Source organism: Diabrotica virgifera, chromosome 3 (assembly GCF_917563875.1).
Source record: "Diabrotica virgifera virgifera chromosome 3, PGI_DIABVI_V3a".
In the NCBI taxonomy this organism is placed as follows: Eukaryota; Metazoa; Arthropoda; class Insecta; order Coleoptera; family Chrysomelidae; genus Diabrotica; species Diabrotica virgifera.
Genome location: NC_065445.1, coordinates 99,321,854 through 99,342,887, shown reverse-complemented (window position 1 = coordinate 99,342,887; position 21,034 = coordinate 99,321,854). Strand labels below are relative to the sequence as shown.

At 32.8% G+C, this 21,034-nt stretch overlaps 1 protein-coding gene across 3 annotated transcripts in view; it reads right to left on the bottom strand.

The window, feature by feature from the left end:
* LOC126881218 (farnesol dehydrogenase-like) overlaps window positions 1–21,034 on the bottom strand; it is a 378,698-nt gene that overhangs the window by 324,692 nt on the left and 32,972 nt on the right. For all 3 annotated transcript variants that reach the window (XM_050645349.1, XM_050645350.1, XM_050645348.1), the window contains exon 2: window positions 3,325–3,422. In XM_050645349.1, the coding sequence (XP_050501306.1) occupies window positions 3,325–3,420 (96 nt within the window). In that variant the 5' untranslated portion in view covers window positions 3,421–3,422. The remainder of the gene's footprint in view (window positions 1–3,324; window positions 3,423–21,034) is intronic.

Here is a 21,034-nt window from a genome sequence, read left to right as displayed (position 1 = left end):
AAAGAACTGATGCGCTTGTCAGAGCATTAGTTAAAAAATACTTCTGGATCCAGAGCCGGCCGTGGGAATTCCCAAAAATAATCATCCGCAAGTGGAAGAAGACGTCGATCCAAAGGTATCATAACTCTCACTGGGAAAATATACCCGGTGAACCACATGACGTCAGTCTATATTCTATGGACATGTGCTAATATTGCTGAAGAACTGCGGAAAACTAGCTGGAATCGGCTCAGAGTCAGAATATGTTTCTTACTGAACATGCGCTAGTTCAGGAGACACCAGCATTCAATAATAATAATAATAATAATAATAATAGCCTTTATTCCCCAACAGTTTCCCATTTACAGAGGAATACAAAGAATAAGAAGTTATAACAGCACTGCATGCTTAATACAAATAATAGAACTTAAAATCTAAGGTTGCGCAACTTAAAGTAGAACAATAAAACAAAAAGAAAAAGAATAAAATATAGGTAAATATTACAGAGATAATAAAACAGAAAATTTATATGCTTATATGTGGTAACTGATTAGAAATTACAGATTAGTATTGCATTTGTTTTTCAATTCCGAGACACTACAACAAAAAATGTCACAAACAGATGAAAGTTTGTTTGCATTAGCACACATCATATTAATCGGCGCTTTTAACATTAAATTTGTTTGAGCTCTTTTGCACAGAAACGTCTCATTTTGTCTTGATGCAGGCCTCGGAACAAAAAAATCTAATTGATTTAGTAACACTGCACAGTCTATCCCACCGTTTAATAACTTATGTAGAAACAATACTGATGCCTGATTTCTACGTTTTTCTAGAGAGACAAAGATAAATCTTTCTAATAAATTAAAATAATTGCAACCCCTAGCAGGGTAAACGCCGTCAACTTTAAAACTAAGAAATTTTAAGAATTTCTTTTGCACCCTCTCAACAGCAAGCTGCTGTATATTGAGCATAAATAGGATTCCATATTAGAGATCCATATTCCAATTTTGTTCTCACTAAACTAAAAAAATAGACACGACAGCGCAGTTACATCAGTAAAATTCCCACAATTTCTAAATATAAATCCATATATGTGCGGTAAGCTTGACTGACAATGAGGTTAATACATATGAACGTTAAATATTAAATGAATATCAAAATGAACCCCTAAATCTCTAATTGTTTCAGTTCTATCCAAAATTGTATTATTAATGACATACGAAAAAAATATTGTATTTGTTTTACGACTAAATGTTAAGACTTTGCATTTAGCTATGTTTAAATAAAGTCTATTGCTCAAACACCACCTTTGCAACAAATCAATTTGTTGTTGTAACATAATGCAATCATTTATATTGGATACCGAATCATAAAGTTTTAGATCGTCAGCAAACATTAATTTATTACAGCTTATGGACTCACATAAATCGTTAATGAATATTAGGAACAATAACGGACCTAAATTGGAACCTTGTGGAACGAAACTAGTTGCAAGGTAAGTGTCTGAACTATATCCATTGTAACAAACGTACTGATTACGATTATGTAAGTAAGACTTAAGAAGTTGATAGAATGTCTCAGGAAAACCCATCAAGAAAATCTTTCTAAGAAGTATGACATTTCTAATTTTATCAAAGGCCTAGGAAAAATCGGTATAGACCACATCAACCTGTCCTCTTCTGTCTAATGTTTCGCACAAATACTGGCTGAAAATTGATAAGTTGCTAATTGTTGATCTAGAACTCATGAAGCCATGTTGATGGACAGCTATAATATTTTTCGTGCACAGATAAATGCGACTATATAAGATTGTCTCCAAGAGCTTTGCGACATTGCATAATATAGATATGGGTCTATAATTACTAATGTTCGCCCGATCCAATTGTTTATGAATTGGACATACTTTTGCTACTTTCCATTTATCTGGAAAAATTGAGGTTTTCAATATTAGATTAAAAATTACTTTCAAAGGCAAAAGGCAATTCAATGAGGCATTGACAATGTAAAAACTAGTACTGGGTTCTATAATCCTAAACAGGATATGTAAAGATATGGAAGATGTACAATAAGCCAACTGACTACAGTACGATCGGTTTACAAGAGACTACTTTCATAAAAAAGGAATTATGGCAGATTTAAAGAACACTAAACGGGATATTAAAGACTGACAGAAAACCTGAGCAAGTTAATTATTCCAGACGAGTCATAGATGGGTTCAAAACTGCAGAAGGGTCATATTTAGGAATATACAGTCATAATGGATATATAAACATTTCTGTTCCACTAGGAATATACTTCGGTATTTCAGGTTAAGATTTATTATATGCAATTTTGCATTGTACAATAGAAATTAACGTAAGGACTTTCGAACTCGATCGTATAATTGTATGAAAGGATACTCAAGCGGCCATGGGTGCTCTTAGGATCCTTAAGGTAGCTTCTAGGCTAGTCTAGAAATACCGACAAGAACTTGACAGTCTGGCAATACATAAAAGTGGAATATTAGTATCGATATCAGACTATCGGGGAATACAAGGTAATAAAAGAGTTGACGAATTTGCCAGGAGAGGATCAGTTACACAATATTTTGATCGAGAGATCCGAAGGCAACATAACTCTCACTGGGAAAGTATACGTGGTCAAGAACATTGCAAAATGTATATTGGACGGAGAATAGAGCTGAAGTATCACGGAAAATAAGCAGAAATCAGCTTATAGTCAAAACAGACTCCTTACTGTACATGAGCCAGTCAACAAACACCTGCATACATGTAGACTTAAGCTGCAGACTATGTAACAGAGAAACAATCAACCATATCTTATATGACATAGAAGCACTAGATCGCAGGCGGCAAACACTTTTTGGAAACTACCAGGTGACTCTATAAACATATGGCACTAATCCACTGGACCTATTCAAGCTGGTCAGAATCATGAAATGGAAGGTGTACAATAAGCCCATTGGCTGTAGTATAACTAAGTAATTTATAACAACTGACTTTAGAAAAAATAAATAAAAACAAACAAACACACTCAGTATCGTAGGTAGTATATTAAAGTAAGAGGCAGAAGTACATAAAAAAACTATTTTTAAATGCAAAGAAAAAATGGTTTGTACTCTCATCTGTTTAAAAACGATAGATTTGGGAATTATTTAAAATAATATTAAACAGTTGGTTGTGTTAACTAACGTATGTTACCATCTACTTTTAAAATTTGCTATAAATTGTGTTTTGACTTCTGATTTTTTTGAATTGGCAAGGCTATGTATGCATACGATAAATTGAATACAGTCTAGTCTATATTTATTAAAAACGTTAAATTAATTATTTTACAACTTACCAATACTCCTTTTTCTACTAGTGCTTTTGCAATTCCTGCTCCTATTCCGGAACTAGCTCCTGTTACAACAGCCACTTTTCCAACCCAGCGATCCATGTCTGAAATATTGTAAATAAGTACTTACCGAGCTTCACATAATCAAACAATACTATCAAAGGCCGTCACTTTAAAATAAAACAGATGTTCAATAAAAAATGTAAGATTTGTGTAAACCCAATAATGACAAGATCGTTTTGCATAATAATTGTCGCTAGAGTAGAGATACCTATAGGATAATAAATAGTATAATCGTAGATTTCGAATGGTTCACAAAAAATAATCCAATAATCTACATAAATAGGGAAAACGCTCTAATTGGTTGTATACCGTTTACCGTAGTAAAAATACTGAAGAAGTAAAAATGACTTATTTGCGTAGCTGGTATATAACTTTTTATTAAAATTTCTTAAAAAGATCCAAGTTGGACTAAAAGTACATCACAGATTAACGAACGTTTTCGGTCTTAGCAGACCATCATCAGATTAAACTTGTAACGTTTACTTTGTCTGAGTGTAGATTTTAATTCAGTTCCCATCTCTTCATGACTTTTACTCTGTTTCTAAAGTGAGGGAGGTTAGTAAATACATATTTTAGTGTATATTTTGTGACAAGAGATGCCTTGTATGAGATGCCTTTCTTGTCGCGTGCCGTCCAGAGAGACACATGTTTGTGTTTATTTTGCTGAGATAAGTTCATTGACTATTGTCTCGTTTGTTTTAAAGTGAATAAACATTAAATTGAAAGACATTTAGGAACTTTCGTAATTTGTTGTTAAGTAAATTTCTTTGAGTATAATTATAATATTGATTATTATACAAACAAAAAAGCTTTTTTTATTATCGAATAGATGGCAAAATATAGTATCAATTATCTATTTTTAAACGCTTTTATTTAGTTCAGTAGTTTGCATCAAATCTTTAGACGTTAATTTGAGTGCCTTTTCTCTAATGCAAATGAATGAAAATTTGCAGACATACGCATTCGCGGGAACAATACACGAATAATCAATAAAAAATTTTTTTTATGTTTATTAATTGTTTAAATAAAAAACAACGATTTTAATGGAAAATGCTTAAATTCTCTTGTTTTTTTACAATGTAAAAACTTGAAACTTTTACGGATTGTAGCTAATGATATGAACTATACATAATTTCACTTTTTACGTTAATTGTTTACGTAATGCTTCATAAATTAACAATAAAGTTTCAAATTTTTTGCCGATTCCGACTACTTTTCATGTTAGTACATCATATGTTTTATACATATTTTAAGAAACATGACGATATATTTTAATGTTTGAAAAGTGTAAGACTAAAAAGTAAAAAATAAAAAAATATGAAAAAAAAAATTTAAGAAACGCTTTTCTTTAGTTACGAGTGACTAAAATTAAAAATATTATAAAAAAAATCAACTGAAAAGCAAAAAATAAAAAAATTGAAAAAATCTAACACATTTGTTAAAGAAAAGCGTGGGGCGAAAACCGTTTATTCGATGAAGACTCGCCACGCTTTTCTTTGACGAATGTGTTAGATTATTTACATTTTTTTATTAATTTTTTTTATCAATTATTCAGCTTTTCAGTTTAGTAAATACAGTCATTAGAAATTATAATCATCTATTCTACGTTATTTATTACCGTTCTTTGTTGTGTTGACCAAATATTAAAAGTAAATGTATTTGAAGTTTTCTTTTCTTGGTCAACGATTTTTACTCTGGGCTAATTAGCAAAATTCATGGAAAAGTTATTTACCAGCAATTTTATTGCTGGAATCGATTTATAAGATCCTATATATTAATAATATAGGTATGCAAAGTCCGCAGAAAGTGTGCTACTTTTTTTATAAACAAAATGGCGCCGACAAATCGTATTTTTTTCAATTATTGCTCTATAACTCCGAAGATTTTAACTTTACAACAAAAACACCCAAATACCCAGATAGCACAAGTACGTTTTATGGACATCCAATGGACGTACATCTGTGTACATTGGAACGTCCAATGGACGTCACGCTAAGGTACAATGGACATCCGATGGACGTCCAACGAACGACCAGGGTTCACAAAATTGGACGTCCATAGAACGTCCGCTACAAACGTACAGTGTACGTTGTTGAAGCTTTCAGTGTACATTTTATGTACATTCAATGTACATCTGATGTACATTCAATGTACGTCTTATGGACATTTTTGTAGGGCACTTTTCAGAAAGCAATCTATAGTGTCCATAATTGTTTGAATACATACATAGCAAAAAGCCTTTAGGTACAGGAAATAGTTTCTGTAATACTAAACTTATAATTTAAAATATTACACAAAATACCTTTTTTGTTTCTCTTTATTATAACTTTATTAGGTATACTTTATTATAGGAACTTCATTAATGCACGACTGCACTTGCACGATAAACAGCAAACACAAAGATATCACAGGAGGATGTATTATATTGTATGTAATAACTTAATAAAGACAAAATTCAGATAATGGCGCCCTATGATGCATGCACATTAAAAGAGGTTTATTTCTGTTTTTTCCTTCCAAACATTATTTCTTGGAACTTAGTCAGTACGGTTGTATATTGCAAGCGGGTTTGCCATTCTGTGAATTATCATAAATAAATCCTCGTTCAGTATTCCACAACAATTACAGCGATAATCCCCTAAAAGTACCTGCCTAGTACTACCTTTTTACGACCGATAGCGTGAAGAGCGACAACGTTGTCAAGAAGATTCTCATTTAGTTTGGCGGGAAATTTAACAGTTATTTAACAAAATGCACATTTAAGATTTAAATTGGTAGTGTCTAATTATTGTAAGTTCTATAATTACCGATGCGCGATGTAGCTCCGTTATTCTGAAAAAGTTTACCATCGTTTTATCATCATCTAATATTATATAGGTTTAATTAAAATAATTTTACTGGTTCAGTGTTTTAATTCGATGATGAAAAAATATGTGACTACATTTATTAGAAACTTCTTGTATTCTACTAATAATATTGCTTTGATTAAAACAAGAAGCTATATATAATTAGTCATAATAATAGTCGCATTTTGTGCAAAATCTCCATGGACCACAAATGGATGACAATGTACGTTGAAATCAAACGTCCAATGGACGTCGCGTAATGGACGTACATAGTACGTCCAGTTTTGGTCCATGGACGCTTGGACTTTAAATGTACGTTATATGGACGTCCATCGGACGTTGTGTGCTATATGGGTAAAAATTCATCGCAATTAAATTCTGAATAGAGGTATGTTTTTCACGATTTGCTCCGACGAAAATTTTCCTCGGAAAATGCGGGTTTTCCTAACAAAAACTCTAATTTTCAAATAAAGTTTTAGGTATGTAATTATTAAACAATAATTAAATAACTTAGTGACATCAAAGCTTTCTTGGTATAGATTGTAATTCCAGAAGCCGGTGAAAATTAAACGAATATTTTAGCAACCATTCAATTGTTAATTAACAATTTATGATCGCAATAATAACCAAAATAATCATGATACATTGATCAAACTTATAAAGATTATAAAGATGAGATGCTTATTTAATATTTTATCGACAAAATATAAATTTTTATTTTTTTTTGCATAATCTTTAAATTTTGAAAAAAAAATAGTTATAATACGCTGGTCTAATTAGTGAAGTACAAAGAAAAGTTATTTACCAGCAAGTTTATTGCTGGAATCGAATTATAAGATCCTATATATTATTAATATAGGTATGCAAAGTGCGCAGATAGTGTGCTACTTTTTTTATAAACAAAATGGCGCCGACAAATCGTATTTTTTTCAATTATTGCTCTATAACTCCGAAGATTTTACCTTTACACCAAAAACACTCAAATAAAAATTCACCCCAATTTAATTCTACATAGAGGCATGTTTTTCCCGATTTGCTCCGACGAAAATTTTCCTCGGAAAATGTGGGTTTTCCCAACAAAATCTCGAATTTTCAAATAATTTTTTTGGGCCAGTAATTATTTATCAATAATTATATAGCTTGGTGAGATAAAAGCTTTCTTGGGATAGATTATAAATTCAGAAGCCGTTGAAAATGAAACGAATACTTTAGCAACAATTCAATTGTTAATTAACAATTTACAGTCGCAATAACAACCAAAATAATCATGAGACATTGATCAACCTTAGAAAGATTATAAAGGTGTGATGCCTATTTAATATTTTGTCGACAAAATATAAATTTTTCATTTTTTTGCCCAATCTTTAAATGTAAAAAAAAATTGTTATAAACAAATTAACATTTCTCAGAAATTGTTTATTATATTCTAATTTTAAAAATACTTAAAATGCGTATTTTATAGGTCTTAAAAATGAATGCTTTAAAAAAATTTTCCAACCATTTGCAAAAAAGTTATGAAACAGCAAAGTAAATATACGATTTCTCCGTTGTTTATAATTTGTTTTAATTGTTTCAAAGCTTAATAGTGAGTCTATGGTACAATCTAATTACTCACAAAGAATGTCAAAAATTAGTGCAATAGTTATATTTTAATCAAAGATTAAAATTACTTTTTTTGTAATTTTTAGCGCAAAAGTAGGCCTGATACAGAGTCGGAGCTAAAATGTTCACTCGAAGCGACTGACACGCAGCATACATTATTTATTAAAAGTGAACGTCGCACGGCCGCCGCGCGCCGGTCGTCGCTCCGAGTGAAAATTTTAGCTACAGTACTGTTATTATTCTACTTTCGCGCGAGTAAATTACAAAAAAATATATTTATAATCTTTAATTAAAATATAACCATTAAACTTATAATCGATATTTTTTTGTAAATAATTAGCTTGTACTTTAAACTCACTTCTACTCTTTGAAAGAATTAAAAAATTATAAACACCGTAGTAATCGCATGTTTATTTTGCTGTTTCATAACCTTTTTTGTAAATGGTTGCACAAAACTTTTAAAGCATTCATTTTCAAGATATTTGAAATGCGCATTTTAGCTATTTTTAAAATTATAATATAATAAAAACTTTCTGAGAAACGTTAATTTGTTTATAACTATTTTTTTAAAACATTTAAAGATTATGCAAAAAATAGAAAATTTATATTTTGTCGACAAAATGTTAAATAGGCATCTCATCTTTATAAGATTTCAAAGTTTAGTCAGTGTATCATAATTATTTTGGTTATTATTGCGACCATAAATTATTAATTAACAATTGAATTGTGGCTAAAATATTCGTTTAATTTTCACCAGCTTCTGGAACTATAATCTAAACCAAGAAGGCTTTTAAGTCACCAAATTATTTAATTATTGGTAGATAATTACTTATCTAAAACTTTATTTGAAAATTAAAGATTTTGTTGGGAAAACCCGCATTTTCCGAGGAAAATTATCGTCGGAGCAGGTCTAGAAAAACACGTCTCTATGCAGAATTTAATCACGGTGAATTTTTATTTGAGTGTTTTTGTTGTAAAGTTAACATCTTCGGAGTTATAGAGCAATAATTGAAAAAAACACGATTTTCGTGCGCCATTTTGTTTATAAAAAAAGTAGCACACTACCTATCTGAGGACTTTGCATACCTATATTATTAATATATAGGATCTTATAATTCGATTCCAGCAATAAAATTGCTGGTAAATAACTTTTCCCAAAAATGGCCTATTCTCCGAAAATCAGCCCAGACTATTTGTAGTTATAGTCCAGGCCGGATCTGTTTTGAGATGGACGTTGAGAGGTGACTCAAATTTTTTTTGCAGAAATTGCTTGAAAATAAATCAAATAATAATATTTGAGTTATCCTTCCTCTCAAAAAGGTCCGAAACATTGTTTAAATAATCAAAATGTCAAGAATTGAAGGAAAAATTCGATTTTTTCTTCGTTTTTTGATTATAACTTTAAAAGTATTCATTTCCGAGAAAAGTTGTACTGGCATAAAAGTTGCGTAATTCAATTTACTACAATATAGAGTTGGCTAAAAATTTAAAAAATAGTCACCCTAGTTGCAAAATAGCAATAATTGCGAAAAAACCATACAAAAACAAGTATTCGCATTTTACGTTTTTCAACCATTTATGCTAAACTTAGGACCTTCATATTTCACCCAGAAAAACTTTATGATACAGTAAAACAATACTGTATATTTCATTAAGAACGGTTTAACAGATTTTGCAAAATAAATTTTGCAATACAGCTCTCGCAAAAAGATTCATTTTTTCAAATTGTTACAGGACTGAAAATAAAGCAGATAGCAAGTTGAACTTTTTTTGCTTATAGAAGTGTACTGTACCTTTCATTTGCAATTTTCAAAATTAAAATCGATTAATTACCACGGCGTCAGAAAATTTTTGAAATAAACAATAATTTTTGGTGCTAGGCGCAGGACAGCGGTGTTCGATTCACACAGGTTGATTTCCACCAAAATTTCTTCCAATCTTTATCTATTATATTATTTTCTTACTCTTTATTTTGTTGTATTTTAATTTTTTAATTCCACAAAAATCAAACTAATTTTATTATTGTTTGTGAAATATTGTTTAAACAATTGCATATGTTTAAAAATAATAAACTTTTATTATTTAAGTTAAAATATATGAACAAAGAAAGTTTTTGCTAATAAAAGTGTTATTTCAAAGGATAGAGTATGTGTTTTTATTTTGCAATAAACAAATTTATTTATTTATATCGAAATGTCATAAAAATTAAAATGTATCAATCATTATCAAAGGTCATTGGAATGCCCAATCAGAGCAACCTATCCGCTGTCCTGCGCGTAGCACCAATAATTAATGTTTATTTAAAAAAATTCCTGACGCCGTGGTGTTAAGCGATTTTAATTTTGCAAAATTGCGAATGAAAGGTACACTACACTTCAATATGCAAAAAAATTTTCAACTTGCTATCTGCTTTATTTTCAGTCCTGTAAGATTTTGAAAAAATGAATTTTTTTTACGAAAGCTGGATTGCAAAATTTATTTTGCAAAATCTGTTGAACCGATCTTAATGAAATTTACAGTGTTGTTTTACTGTATCATAAAAATAAATGTTTGAAAAACGTAAAATGCGAATACTTGTTTTTGTATGTTTTTTTTCAGAATTATTGCTATTTTGCAACAAGGGTGACTATTTCTTAAATTTTTAACCAATTCCATATTGTAGGAAATTTAATTACGCAACTTTTATGTCTGTACAACTTTTCTCGGAAATGAATACTTTTAAAGTTATAATCAAAAAACCAAGAAAAAAATCGAATTTTTCCTTAATTTTTTGACATTTTTATTATTTAAACAATGTTCCGGACCTTTTTGAGAGGGAGGATAACTCAAATATTATTATTTGATTTATTTTCAAGCAATTTCTGCAAAAAAATTTGAGTCACCTCTCAACGTCCAAATGTACTAATATTTTTACAGATGCGCCCTGGTCTATTATTTCTACTTGTATATATTTGTATGTTACATTTAAAATGTAACATTTTTGAGCAATTTAAATAAAAACTATAATCTTTTACAGCTCAAGATCGGTAGGTCTAGTTATGTTTTGTCTTAGTATTGTTACTAATTTCTTTGTTGTTGTGTATGTATCAAATTGTTCCTTTGTAAATTTAATTGGTCAAAATTTCCTAGCGCCCATCCTTTTGTTGAATGTTATGTATTCAGTGAATCGACCATTTGTCCAAGTTTTTGTCTCTATCTGAATATACCAGTATTAGGCTGTATTTTAAGACATTTCGAACATTCGATACACAACAATACTTTTCTTAAACGTTGTGGCTATTTCTCTATTGCAATTATTTTGTTCAACGACGTAATAATAAGCACCTTTATACATAACATATGATTTTCTAAATTATAACGATTAATACGAAGGCCAGATAATTGCACTTATGCAGTTGTTTGTCAGCGGCCACTTTAAATGAATTTTTAAATGTTATCATGGTTATTTATGATTATACGAAGTATGTTTGACTGAAACTCATCTTTGACTCAGAAAAAATTTATTGGTAAATATATCTACAAATAATTATCACTACAATAATTAAGGCACATAACCCATTGTTTTATCAATCGATATATACCTTGCTTGAAGAATTCTTGTGGCTGTTGCTCAAAGAATCCTTTTACGACATTTTGTACTTTTTCATCCGACTGAAAACGAGTACCTTTTAACGCCATTCTCAGTGGTCCGAAGATGTGAAAATCGCAATGTCATAAATCGGACCTATAAAGTGGATGTTCTATTATCCTCCATTTCTTTCGTTAAAAATTTTCTTCACTACTTCGGTACTAAGCGTCCTCGTACTGAAAAATGACACCACATGAGAACCTCCATAAAGTTTCATTATACAGGTAGAGTTGCTATCTATCTATCTAGATTCCATTTAGAGAGGTTTCCCCTTAGGGTCAGCAATCCACATATTTGGGAGTATTGTGGTACTCCCTTAGTACCTTGTGAGAGCTACAGATCTCACAAGGATAGAAACTGTTTTCACTCATTAATTTTTAATAAATGTAAAATTTACTCTTACCACTGAGCCACAGAGGAGGGCAACATGAATTAAGTCCTACGCTATTAACACTTACCGATTTCACTTTGTTGTTCCTGTTTTGCTTCACAGCAGAGCTTTATTGGAAAAACAGACATAATATATTATTTCCACTAATAAAAAATTAAAACAGCTATAGGGTGACATTAAATTAATGTTGCTTATATTAGTAATGGGTTAGATTTTTCAATACGTACATTCAAGTAAGATGTTATTCTAAGGTATTATTTTACAATTTGTTTCCGTTCTCCTATATAAAATAAATTAACCTGTGAACACAACAGAATTGCCTTAAGAATAGAGGAAGTAAAAAACAAAGCAAAAAACAGAGGAGAATGGAAGGAACTGGTAAGCAGATTAACCAAAGAATAAACATAACGAAAATACATTGAGCTGGCCACCAGCTATCTTACACTACCGGACACAAGAAACGTAGATGCGCCCAATACTCCACTAGAAGTGATGGTCCAAGAGAGAGAGAGAGAGAGAGAGAGAGATAGAGAGAGAGAGAGAGAGAGAGAGAGAGAGAGAGAGAGAGAGAGAGAGAGAGAGAGAGAGAGAGAGAGAGAGAGAATAATTTGCTGAAATTTGTTTCTGGAAGATAGAGATAGTTTTTAAATATTTAAAGTAGATTGTGCTAAATAACTACTTTATTTAGTAAACATCTTGGTTAAGAATCCTACCTTTCGCTCTCATATTCTGTCTTCAGCAGTAGCACTATCTGATTAGGTGTAACTACATTAAAATCACAATAAAGATGCACGAGAAATAAACAAACCAAGAAACATGAATGTTTGGATTTTGGATTTATACAATGTATGTACATACATTATAAATCATGATTTGAGAGTGCTCCTTGTAACATCCAACGTGTCTTGGTTTGTTTATTTCTAGTAAGTACAACATGATTGTGATTTTAGTATAGACAGTAGATACAACGAGATGAAATATCTCATAGTGTGAACAAAGTTAAAGACTTCTAGAGAAAATAAGGCAAGTATTAATGCCTTCTAGTGATCTAAATCAGGTCCAAATATCTTCTTCTTCTTGTGCCACTCCTATCGGAGATTGGAAATCATCAAGGCTACCCTGACTTTGTTTACAGCTGACCTAAAAAGTTCATTAGTGGTGCAGCTAAACCACTCTCTCAAATTCCGCATCCACGACATTCTTCTACGGCCTGGATTCCGTTTTCCTTCTATTTTTCCTTGCATTATATTTTGAAGTAATGCGTATTTATGACCTCTCATCAGGTGACCCAAATACTCGAGTTTTCTTCGTTTTATCGTTAACAAAATTTCTGGGTCTCTTCCTATCCTTCGTATTACTTCAAGATTTGTGATATATCACAAATCCAAATATACATCAGCTCAATGAGCTAGTATTCAAGACGTTCACCCCTATAACAGATGCGTTGGCCTTCTAGTATTTTTATTGTGTTTTGTTTCGACAATAACTCTCCATGAGGTATTTATAGCCTCATGCGAGACGAAGCTCTGAAGGTGGCATATGATTATGCTCAAAATACTTAGCTGATTTTAATAAAAAAATTACACTTATCAAGTTTTGATACATTGATGAGAATTTACACCTGTTGCCGCTTTGACCTATATGAATGAATATATCGAGTAACAAAAAACTTACCATTTCTTTTAATTTTAAAGAGCAGCCACACCAATCCATAATATTCTAGAGCAGTTTGTAGACAGTTAACAGCCAGCGTGACAATAAAACCAAAATAATGCAGTAATAAGGCATACTTAGCTATCTTAAATGACCAATACAAATATTTAAATAAAGAACTCGTACATAAAATATTAAATAGGTATGTAAACGGACCAATTATTTTTATTTCTCATAAGGAGGATTATGAGGAGGGCATAAAGTCATTAAATTCACAGTAACGTAGGGTACCAACCGTGCTCCCTTTTTTTTCACTATTATAAACTTTTTACTTCTCTTTACTGACGTAAGCATGTGAAGCGTGTCACGCCACACTCCATCAAATCCCGGCTTAAGAGTGATACTAGCTATAAATCATTTATAGACAATACGACTTATCTTATAAATGAATTTCTGTATAAACATTCTCAGGCTATAATACCTATAATTTTATTTGTATTAAATACTATTGAGTGAGATGCTTTCTCCTAATCAACGAAAATAAGACGAAATAAATATGTATTGTCCGTCCGCTATAACTTTTCCCATGCGGTACGATTCATTTTCAATCAAATTAAGTCAAAACAGAAAGTGAAACGTACGCCGATGTGTGTAGTATATAGTATACAGTATACAAAATGTATATACACATCGACGTTCGTTGCAATTTATGTTTTGACTTAATTTGATTGAAAATGAATCGTACCGCATGGGAAAAGTTATAGCGGACGGACATATTATATGAGCCGCAATAACCAAAGCAGAGACAGAATACAGAATTTTTCAGAACATCACCATCGATGACTTTAACTTTGAGCGTGTTAGAGAATTTAAGTATCTTGGAACAACAATAACTGAAGACAATAACGGATCACAAGAAATAAACAATAGGAAACAGCAGTGCCGGTTTAACCTAACTTCGGACCCTGGGCGCTAATTGCTATTCGTTGTCAGCTTTTTAACAAGAAAACACATGTATTTATTGTAAAATCCATCCTTTTGTTTAACTAAACAAGAAGAATAGCAAACGTAAAAAATATTCCAAAAAATACATTTAAAAATATAAAAAAAACAGAAATTTAGACAAAACAACACATGACGAACAAAAAAATATATTCTAAAAAATACATACTTATGACAAAAATTAGAACACTGTTTTCTTGACTAGGCATTAGCAATCTGTCATATAATACTATCACAATTCAGTTGCTCACCCGTGTTGAGCTGCCCCCCCCCCCACTTGCAAAAATTAAAAAACAAATAGCCCTGATTTATGAGCTATTTATGAGCTTTCATATTCCGCAAACTAAAAATTTTGAGCTCGTGGCTTAACAACTCTCTCTTAAGCCGGAAATATGGGATGGTTTTCTTGCGAAGGGGTTGTAGCTCAATAATCGAAAGGCGCGTGATTTAAGAGTTTATTCTTAGAATATAAGCTATACGAATTAAACTACTATTAACTTTTTATGTAAAAACTTACAGTTTTTCAGTGATTTACGAAAAACTGCTTCAAAACATGCATTTTTTTCACGAATAATTAAAATCTTTGATCTTTAATAACTTAAAAAGTATTGACTTATTTTAATAACTTTATATAATAAATTTTGCCTATATTTGTGCCTATATTTTGCCTAAATTTTGTTCTTTTATAGATTTGTGCAGTTATTTTTTATAAAATAATTTTCACCCCCGAGAAGGGGCGGTAATCACCCTCAGGGTAAAGGCGCAAGGTGGTACCATGTCACCTTTGTTTCTTGAGGTATCCTCTAACCACTGACCAATTTTCTTGAAAATCGACGAAGGTTCACCGAAATTGAAGGTAATCGTTGATTTTTACCTTCAATGACTGCACTATACAAAATAAATTGCAATTTACTGATCTAAATGCGCGTAATTTGGGAGCTTATAAATTATTAAATGATATATAGTCGCCAAATAATTAATTTAATGCATTTTAAGTACAACTTTCTCTTAAGCCGGGAAGATAGGGTGGTTTTCTTGCGAAGGGGTTGTAGCTCAATAATCGAAATGCACGTGATTTATTAGTTTATTCTTAGAGTATATAAGCTATAGGAATTATATCCGCAATACGATATATTTTAAGTTTTCTCAGCATTTTTCTCTTAAGTTAAATTAATTAAAGGGTTATTTGGGGGTGAAGGGGATGAGCTCAAAAATCGAAACTATATAATTTCAAGAGCTCATAAATAGCTCGTAATTCTGCCGCAAAAACCGATTCAATATTCCTATTTTTAAGTAAGCTGACTCAGCCCCCCCACTAAAGTATTAAATTCCTGCTCAGTGGAACGAGCTCAAAATTTTTAGTTTGCGGAATATGAAAGCTCATAAATAGCTCATAAATCAGGGCTATTTGTTTTTTAATTTTTGCAAGTGGGGGGGGGGCAGCTCAACACGGGTCAGTTGCTCCAGGTCTTCATTTTCAATAATACAATAATGATATGCGTCTAAATTTTATTGACCCTAATTTGGCGTTAAATATATTTTTATTATTTTTAAAGCCGAAAAAGACCGCTTGCCTGACGCATTAGAAGCTGATATTGTGAAATAAACTTGCAGTAAAGGTAAAATATTGGGAATTGTTGCCTTTACAATCTTTACATCCTGGATGCCATCAAATTTTATAAATATTTATTTAACTTTTGGCATAATGTTATAGAATGAGTAATTTCATTATGCAAGTTCTCTTTGTTTTCATCAACATCTTTTTTATATTTCACACATAAAGTATTCATTGACGTCTTGAATGCTTTTTTAACTAGCGTAGAAAAAAACATCTAACAGCTGATGTAACATCTTTGTAGCATTTAATTCTCTTTAAATGTTAATTTCCCCAAAAAAACAAAATGCGTGGTTATAACAGCAAATCCAATAAGATGTAAATTGGAGCTAGAGGGGCAGGTAATAGAACAAGTGATGGAGTTTAAGTATCTAGGCATCACACTATCTAGCTACGGAAGCCCCGAAACAGAAGTGGAAGATCAAGTGAATAGAGCAAACAGAGCCGCAGGTTGCCTGAATGTCACAATATGGAGAAATAAACATATCGGAAAAGAAATGAAAGGCAGAAATTACAAAACAGTCATCAGACCAATAATGACATACGCGGCAGAAACACGACCCGACACAGAGAGGACAAAAAGATTGCTCGAAACAGCCGAGATGAAAACCCTCCGAAAAATCGATGGTAAGACTTTATGGGGCAGAGCTAGAAGTGCAGATATACGACGGAGATGCAAGGTGGACAACATTAATAACTGGGTAAGAAACAGAAGAATAGAATGGAATGACCACATAAGCCGAATGACAACAAATAGAGTAGTAAGGACAGCGAGAGACGATTCCCCAATAGGAAGACGATTAGTAGGAAGACCACGAAAACGATGGAATGACAACTACTAGAGGTACATTGAAAAAAACAGGCAGCCATGTCTATACAAAAAGGAGAAGAAGAATTCTCTTTAAAAGATCTTGAATCTTGAGTAATATTGTGGCCTATAACTGGCCTTTAATTGTTTCACTTTCACCTGCTTCATCAAAAAATGTTTTTTCTTTCTTTGTTCTTTGAAGGTCAGTTGTATAGAATATGTTTGAGATATCGTGGTCTTCGTAAAAAATATTTTTGGCTTCTATTCAATTTCGCTTAATATATTTCTTACGTCTCCAACAAATCTCAAAATAGGTGTCACTAATTCTACTCCAATTGACACAAGTCCACAGTTTCTTCACGTTCACGTTTTGCTTGTTACATTAACTCGTTCCAAAGTTTTTGTCCAAATCACTGTTAATGGAGCTATATCCAAGGTATCCATTTTTTTCTGTAATGTCTTGGCTTCATTTTAATTGCTAATTTTTCGTCTCTGTTATTGCTTAACTGGAAAACATAGGTTTGATGGATCCCTAGTTTTTAACTAAAGCATTTACAGCGTCAAAAGTTTCTACAAGTTTTGATTTTATTACTTCCAAGAACTCATTGCAAATTTGGTGAGACACATAGCTAGCTGAACCCTTTCATTTATTCGCATTCCGTTGTAAATGTTCATCTAAAAAGTAGTCAAATTTAGCCTAATATACAATTTCCTTTATGACGACTCGTTAAATCGTCATTGGATCAACGGAAAGCTAGTCCTTGAGAAGCAAGTAATATAGAAGTGACAACAACAAGAACGTTTATCAAATAGTCAGCTTCGCGTTCTACTTGCTCTTTCAAGGCAGCGTCTATAACTCCAATTATTGATGATCTTGTTATTAATGTAACCATAGGGTTCAGATGAAATTTACTTTCTTCGTGATATTTGAGAAAACTATTCAAATGTTTCCAGTGGGTCCATCCAAAATCAGTTAAACTATTTTTTCACTTGAAAATAATTTTCACGGGTAACAATAAACAGCTTAACACTTGCGTCGTATATTAGCCAATCTCTCTTTTCTTTGCCACCATTGAGTTTTCCTCTATAAAAGTTGCTTCCATTTAATCTTATACAATAAGCTTTGTCTCCATTTTGATACATTTTTTTACAATTTTCTAAGGAATCACTGTTTGGTTTAAAAGTTCATAGTTTTTATAAAGTCATCAGACCATTTCGAAATCGCAGGTATTTCGTCGTCATTTATTCTATTTTGGAAAATATGTAGATTCTTTAGCGGAGTTTACTTTTTTATTAATAAAAGGAACGGGCCCCTGGGCGCCCGCCCCAAGCGCCCAGTGCATAAACCGGCACTGGGAAACAGGCCGGCAACAGATGTTGCAAACAAGAGTACGAAAATACAAGTGTATAAAACAAGCATAAGACCCGTTGTGGTGTATGGTAGCGAAACATGGACGATAACAAAGGCAAACGAAGAGAGACTACGTATTTGAGAAAGAAAAATCCTAAGGAAGATCTTTGGGCCTGTGCTGGATGAAGCATAAATACAATATAGGATAAGAACTAACAAAGAGCTCGAATAACTTTACCCAGACGTCAACATCGTAAAATAAATAAAGTCCAGAAGACTCCAATGGGCAGGACACCTCAGAAGGCATTCTGACCAAAGAACAGTAAGGCTGGTATGAGAAGAAGTTCCTACTGGAAGAAGACCATGCGGACGCCCTCGACGCCGATGGCTAGATAATATATAGCAGGAGACGTGAAAGCTATGGGCGTAAATAATTAGGATAGAGGTTGCTCACGACAGAAAACAATGGAGGCATGTTGTTGAGTCTGCTAAAAACCAGAAAGGGTTGTAACGCCACGGAGTAAGTAAGTAAGTAAGTGAGATAATTTCGTCATTTATACGTTATACCACTAAAATATAAAATTATCTATGTATTTTGGGGATCACAGGGCCAGGGACCACCATACACTATGTGTATATGTACTCGTATAATACTGTTGTTAATTATTATCTAATATATTTCGGCAAGTAATGAAAATCGATTGACATCCTTAGAATTCTTCTTCTTGTAGTTCCTTCTCCTATCGGAGGTTGGCTATCATCACAGCTATCCGTACCTTATTGGCGGTAGCTCTGAAAAGATCTACTGACCTGCAACTATACCACTCTCTTAAGTTTCTCAGCCAGGAAATTCTTCTTCTACCTATTATGGATCTTTTCCCCTTAATTCTGCCCTGCATTATGAGCCTTAATATCTCATATTTCGCACCTCTAGTAATGTGGCCCAAATATTCCAGCTTTATTGTTTTGATGTTCTTTATCACCTCGCAATCCTTTTCTATCCTTCTTAACACTTCTGCATTCGTAACTCGTTGGATCCATGGTATTTTAAAAATCCTTCTATTTTTATTTTATTTAGCGTATGGACTTTTTCAGTACGATAAATACACAAATATAATATATATTATTCAAACACCAAAACATAATGAATGAATCTAAATATTAATGTCCAATTTACATAGCCATTCAATTGCATCTGGGGAGCATTCCACAAAGTCCTGGAGGTTTCCACGGTAGGCACGATTTAGGCAATCTGAAACACAATGACTTATGGTCTGTCTAGGCGATCCACAATCACACTGTGGACTTTCTGCACGACCCCATTTGAACAGAGAATCAGCACATTTACCATGTCCGGTACGTATGCGATTAAGCCTCGCCCAGGTGGGCCGGGGCAGACCCGATCCGATGAAACCCTGGGTTGGGATGGATATCTGAATATAGTCTGCTGCTATTGTTGGCATCCATCTTGTGGACCATTGCCTTTGTATATCATAGGAATCACCAATTGTTCGGGCAGTTCTGATTGGAGGATTTCTAGACCTCAGTCGCTGGTGCTCTTTTGAGATGTCTGGTATGTCTTGATGGATTGGTAATTGTATGTTGGCTACAATTTTCTGATACTCTCTCACTAATGCTGCTGTACGGCGTAGATCTGGTGGAGCAATATTGCTCAAAGTAGGCAGCCATCTCACTGGGGTTGATTTTATTGTTCCAGTGATTATTCTCATGGTTTGATTAAGTTGGACATCGATTTTGTTTGTATGTGCACTATTTAACCATACTGGTGCACAATATTCTGCCACTGAAAAAACCAAAGCTAGAGCAGAGGTCCGAAGAGTATCTGCAGAAGCACCCCAAGTTGTTCCAGCAAGTTTTGTTATTATATTGTTTCTTGTTCTCAGTTTACCGGCTGCGTTTGTAAGATGGCTTTTGAAGGTGAGTGTTCTATCAAGTGTGATGCCTAGATATTTGGGGTTGTTGTTATGTTTTAAGCTGCATCATTTAGAGTTACATTGAGGGTATCGCCCGCAAGTTGATTCGACAGGTGAAAGAGACAGGTTTCAGTTTTGCTTGTGTTAGGACGTAAGCGCCAGTTCTTAAAGTAGTTACTAAGTGTAGTTAGGTCCTCGTTTAGAGCTCGTTCTCCAGCTTCCTTACTATTATCTTGGAAGCCAATGGCCAGGTCGTCTGCATAAGCGAATTTTCTCGATTTTGTTTCAGGTATATCCGCCGTATAAAGGTTAAATAATAAAGGAGCTAGCACTGAGCCTTGAGGTAAGCCGTTGTTAAGTTTTCTAACGCTACTTCGTGCATCATTTATATATACCTGAAACAGTCTGTTAGTTAGTAGATTGTTTATCAGCTGGCAAGTTTTGAGACAGGGTATGATTTTCATCAACTTATAAATAAGACCCTCTCTCCACACAGTGTCATAGGCAGCCGTAAGGTCTATAAATGTTATGGCAGATTTTTCACGTCTTTCAAAGCCAGCTTCGATGAATGTAGTTAAGGACAGCACTTGGTCACAACAGCTTCGTCCTTTTCTAAATCCAGCTTGCTCAATTGGTACAGCGTCCTCAATGGTGTTACATATTCTATTATATAAGAGTCGTTCTAGTAATTTATAACAGCAACTGAGTAAGGCGATAGGCCGGTAACTTTCAGCCAGCTTGTTGTCTTTGCCAGGCTTCTGGATTGCGATAATTTTTGTTCTTTTGAATTCTGGGGGTAGCATAGCTGTAGTCACAATGTCGC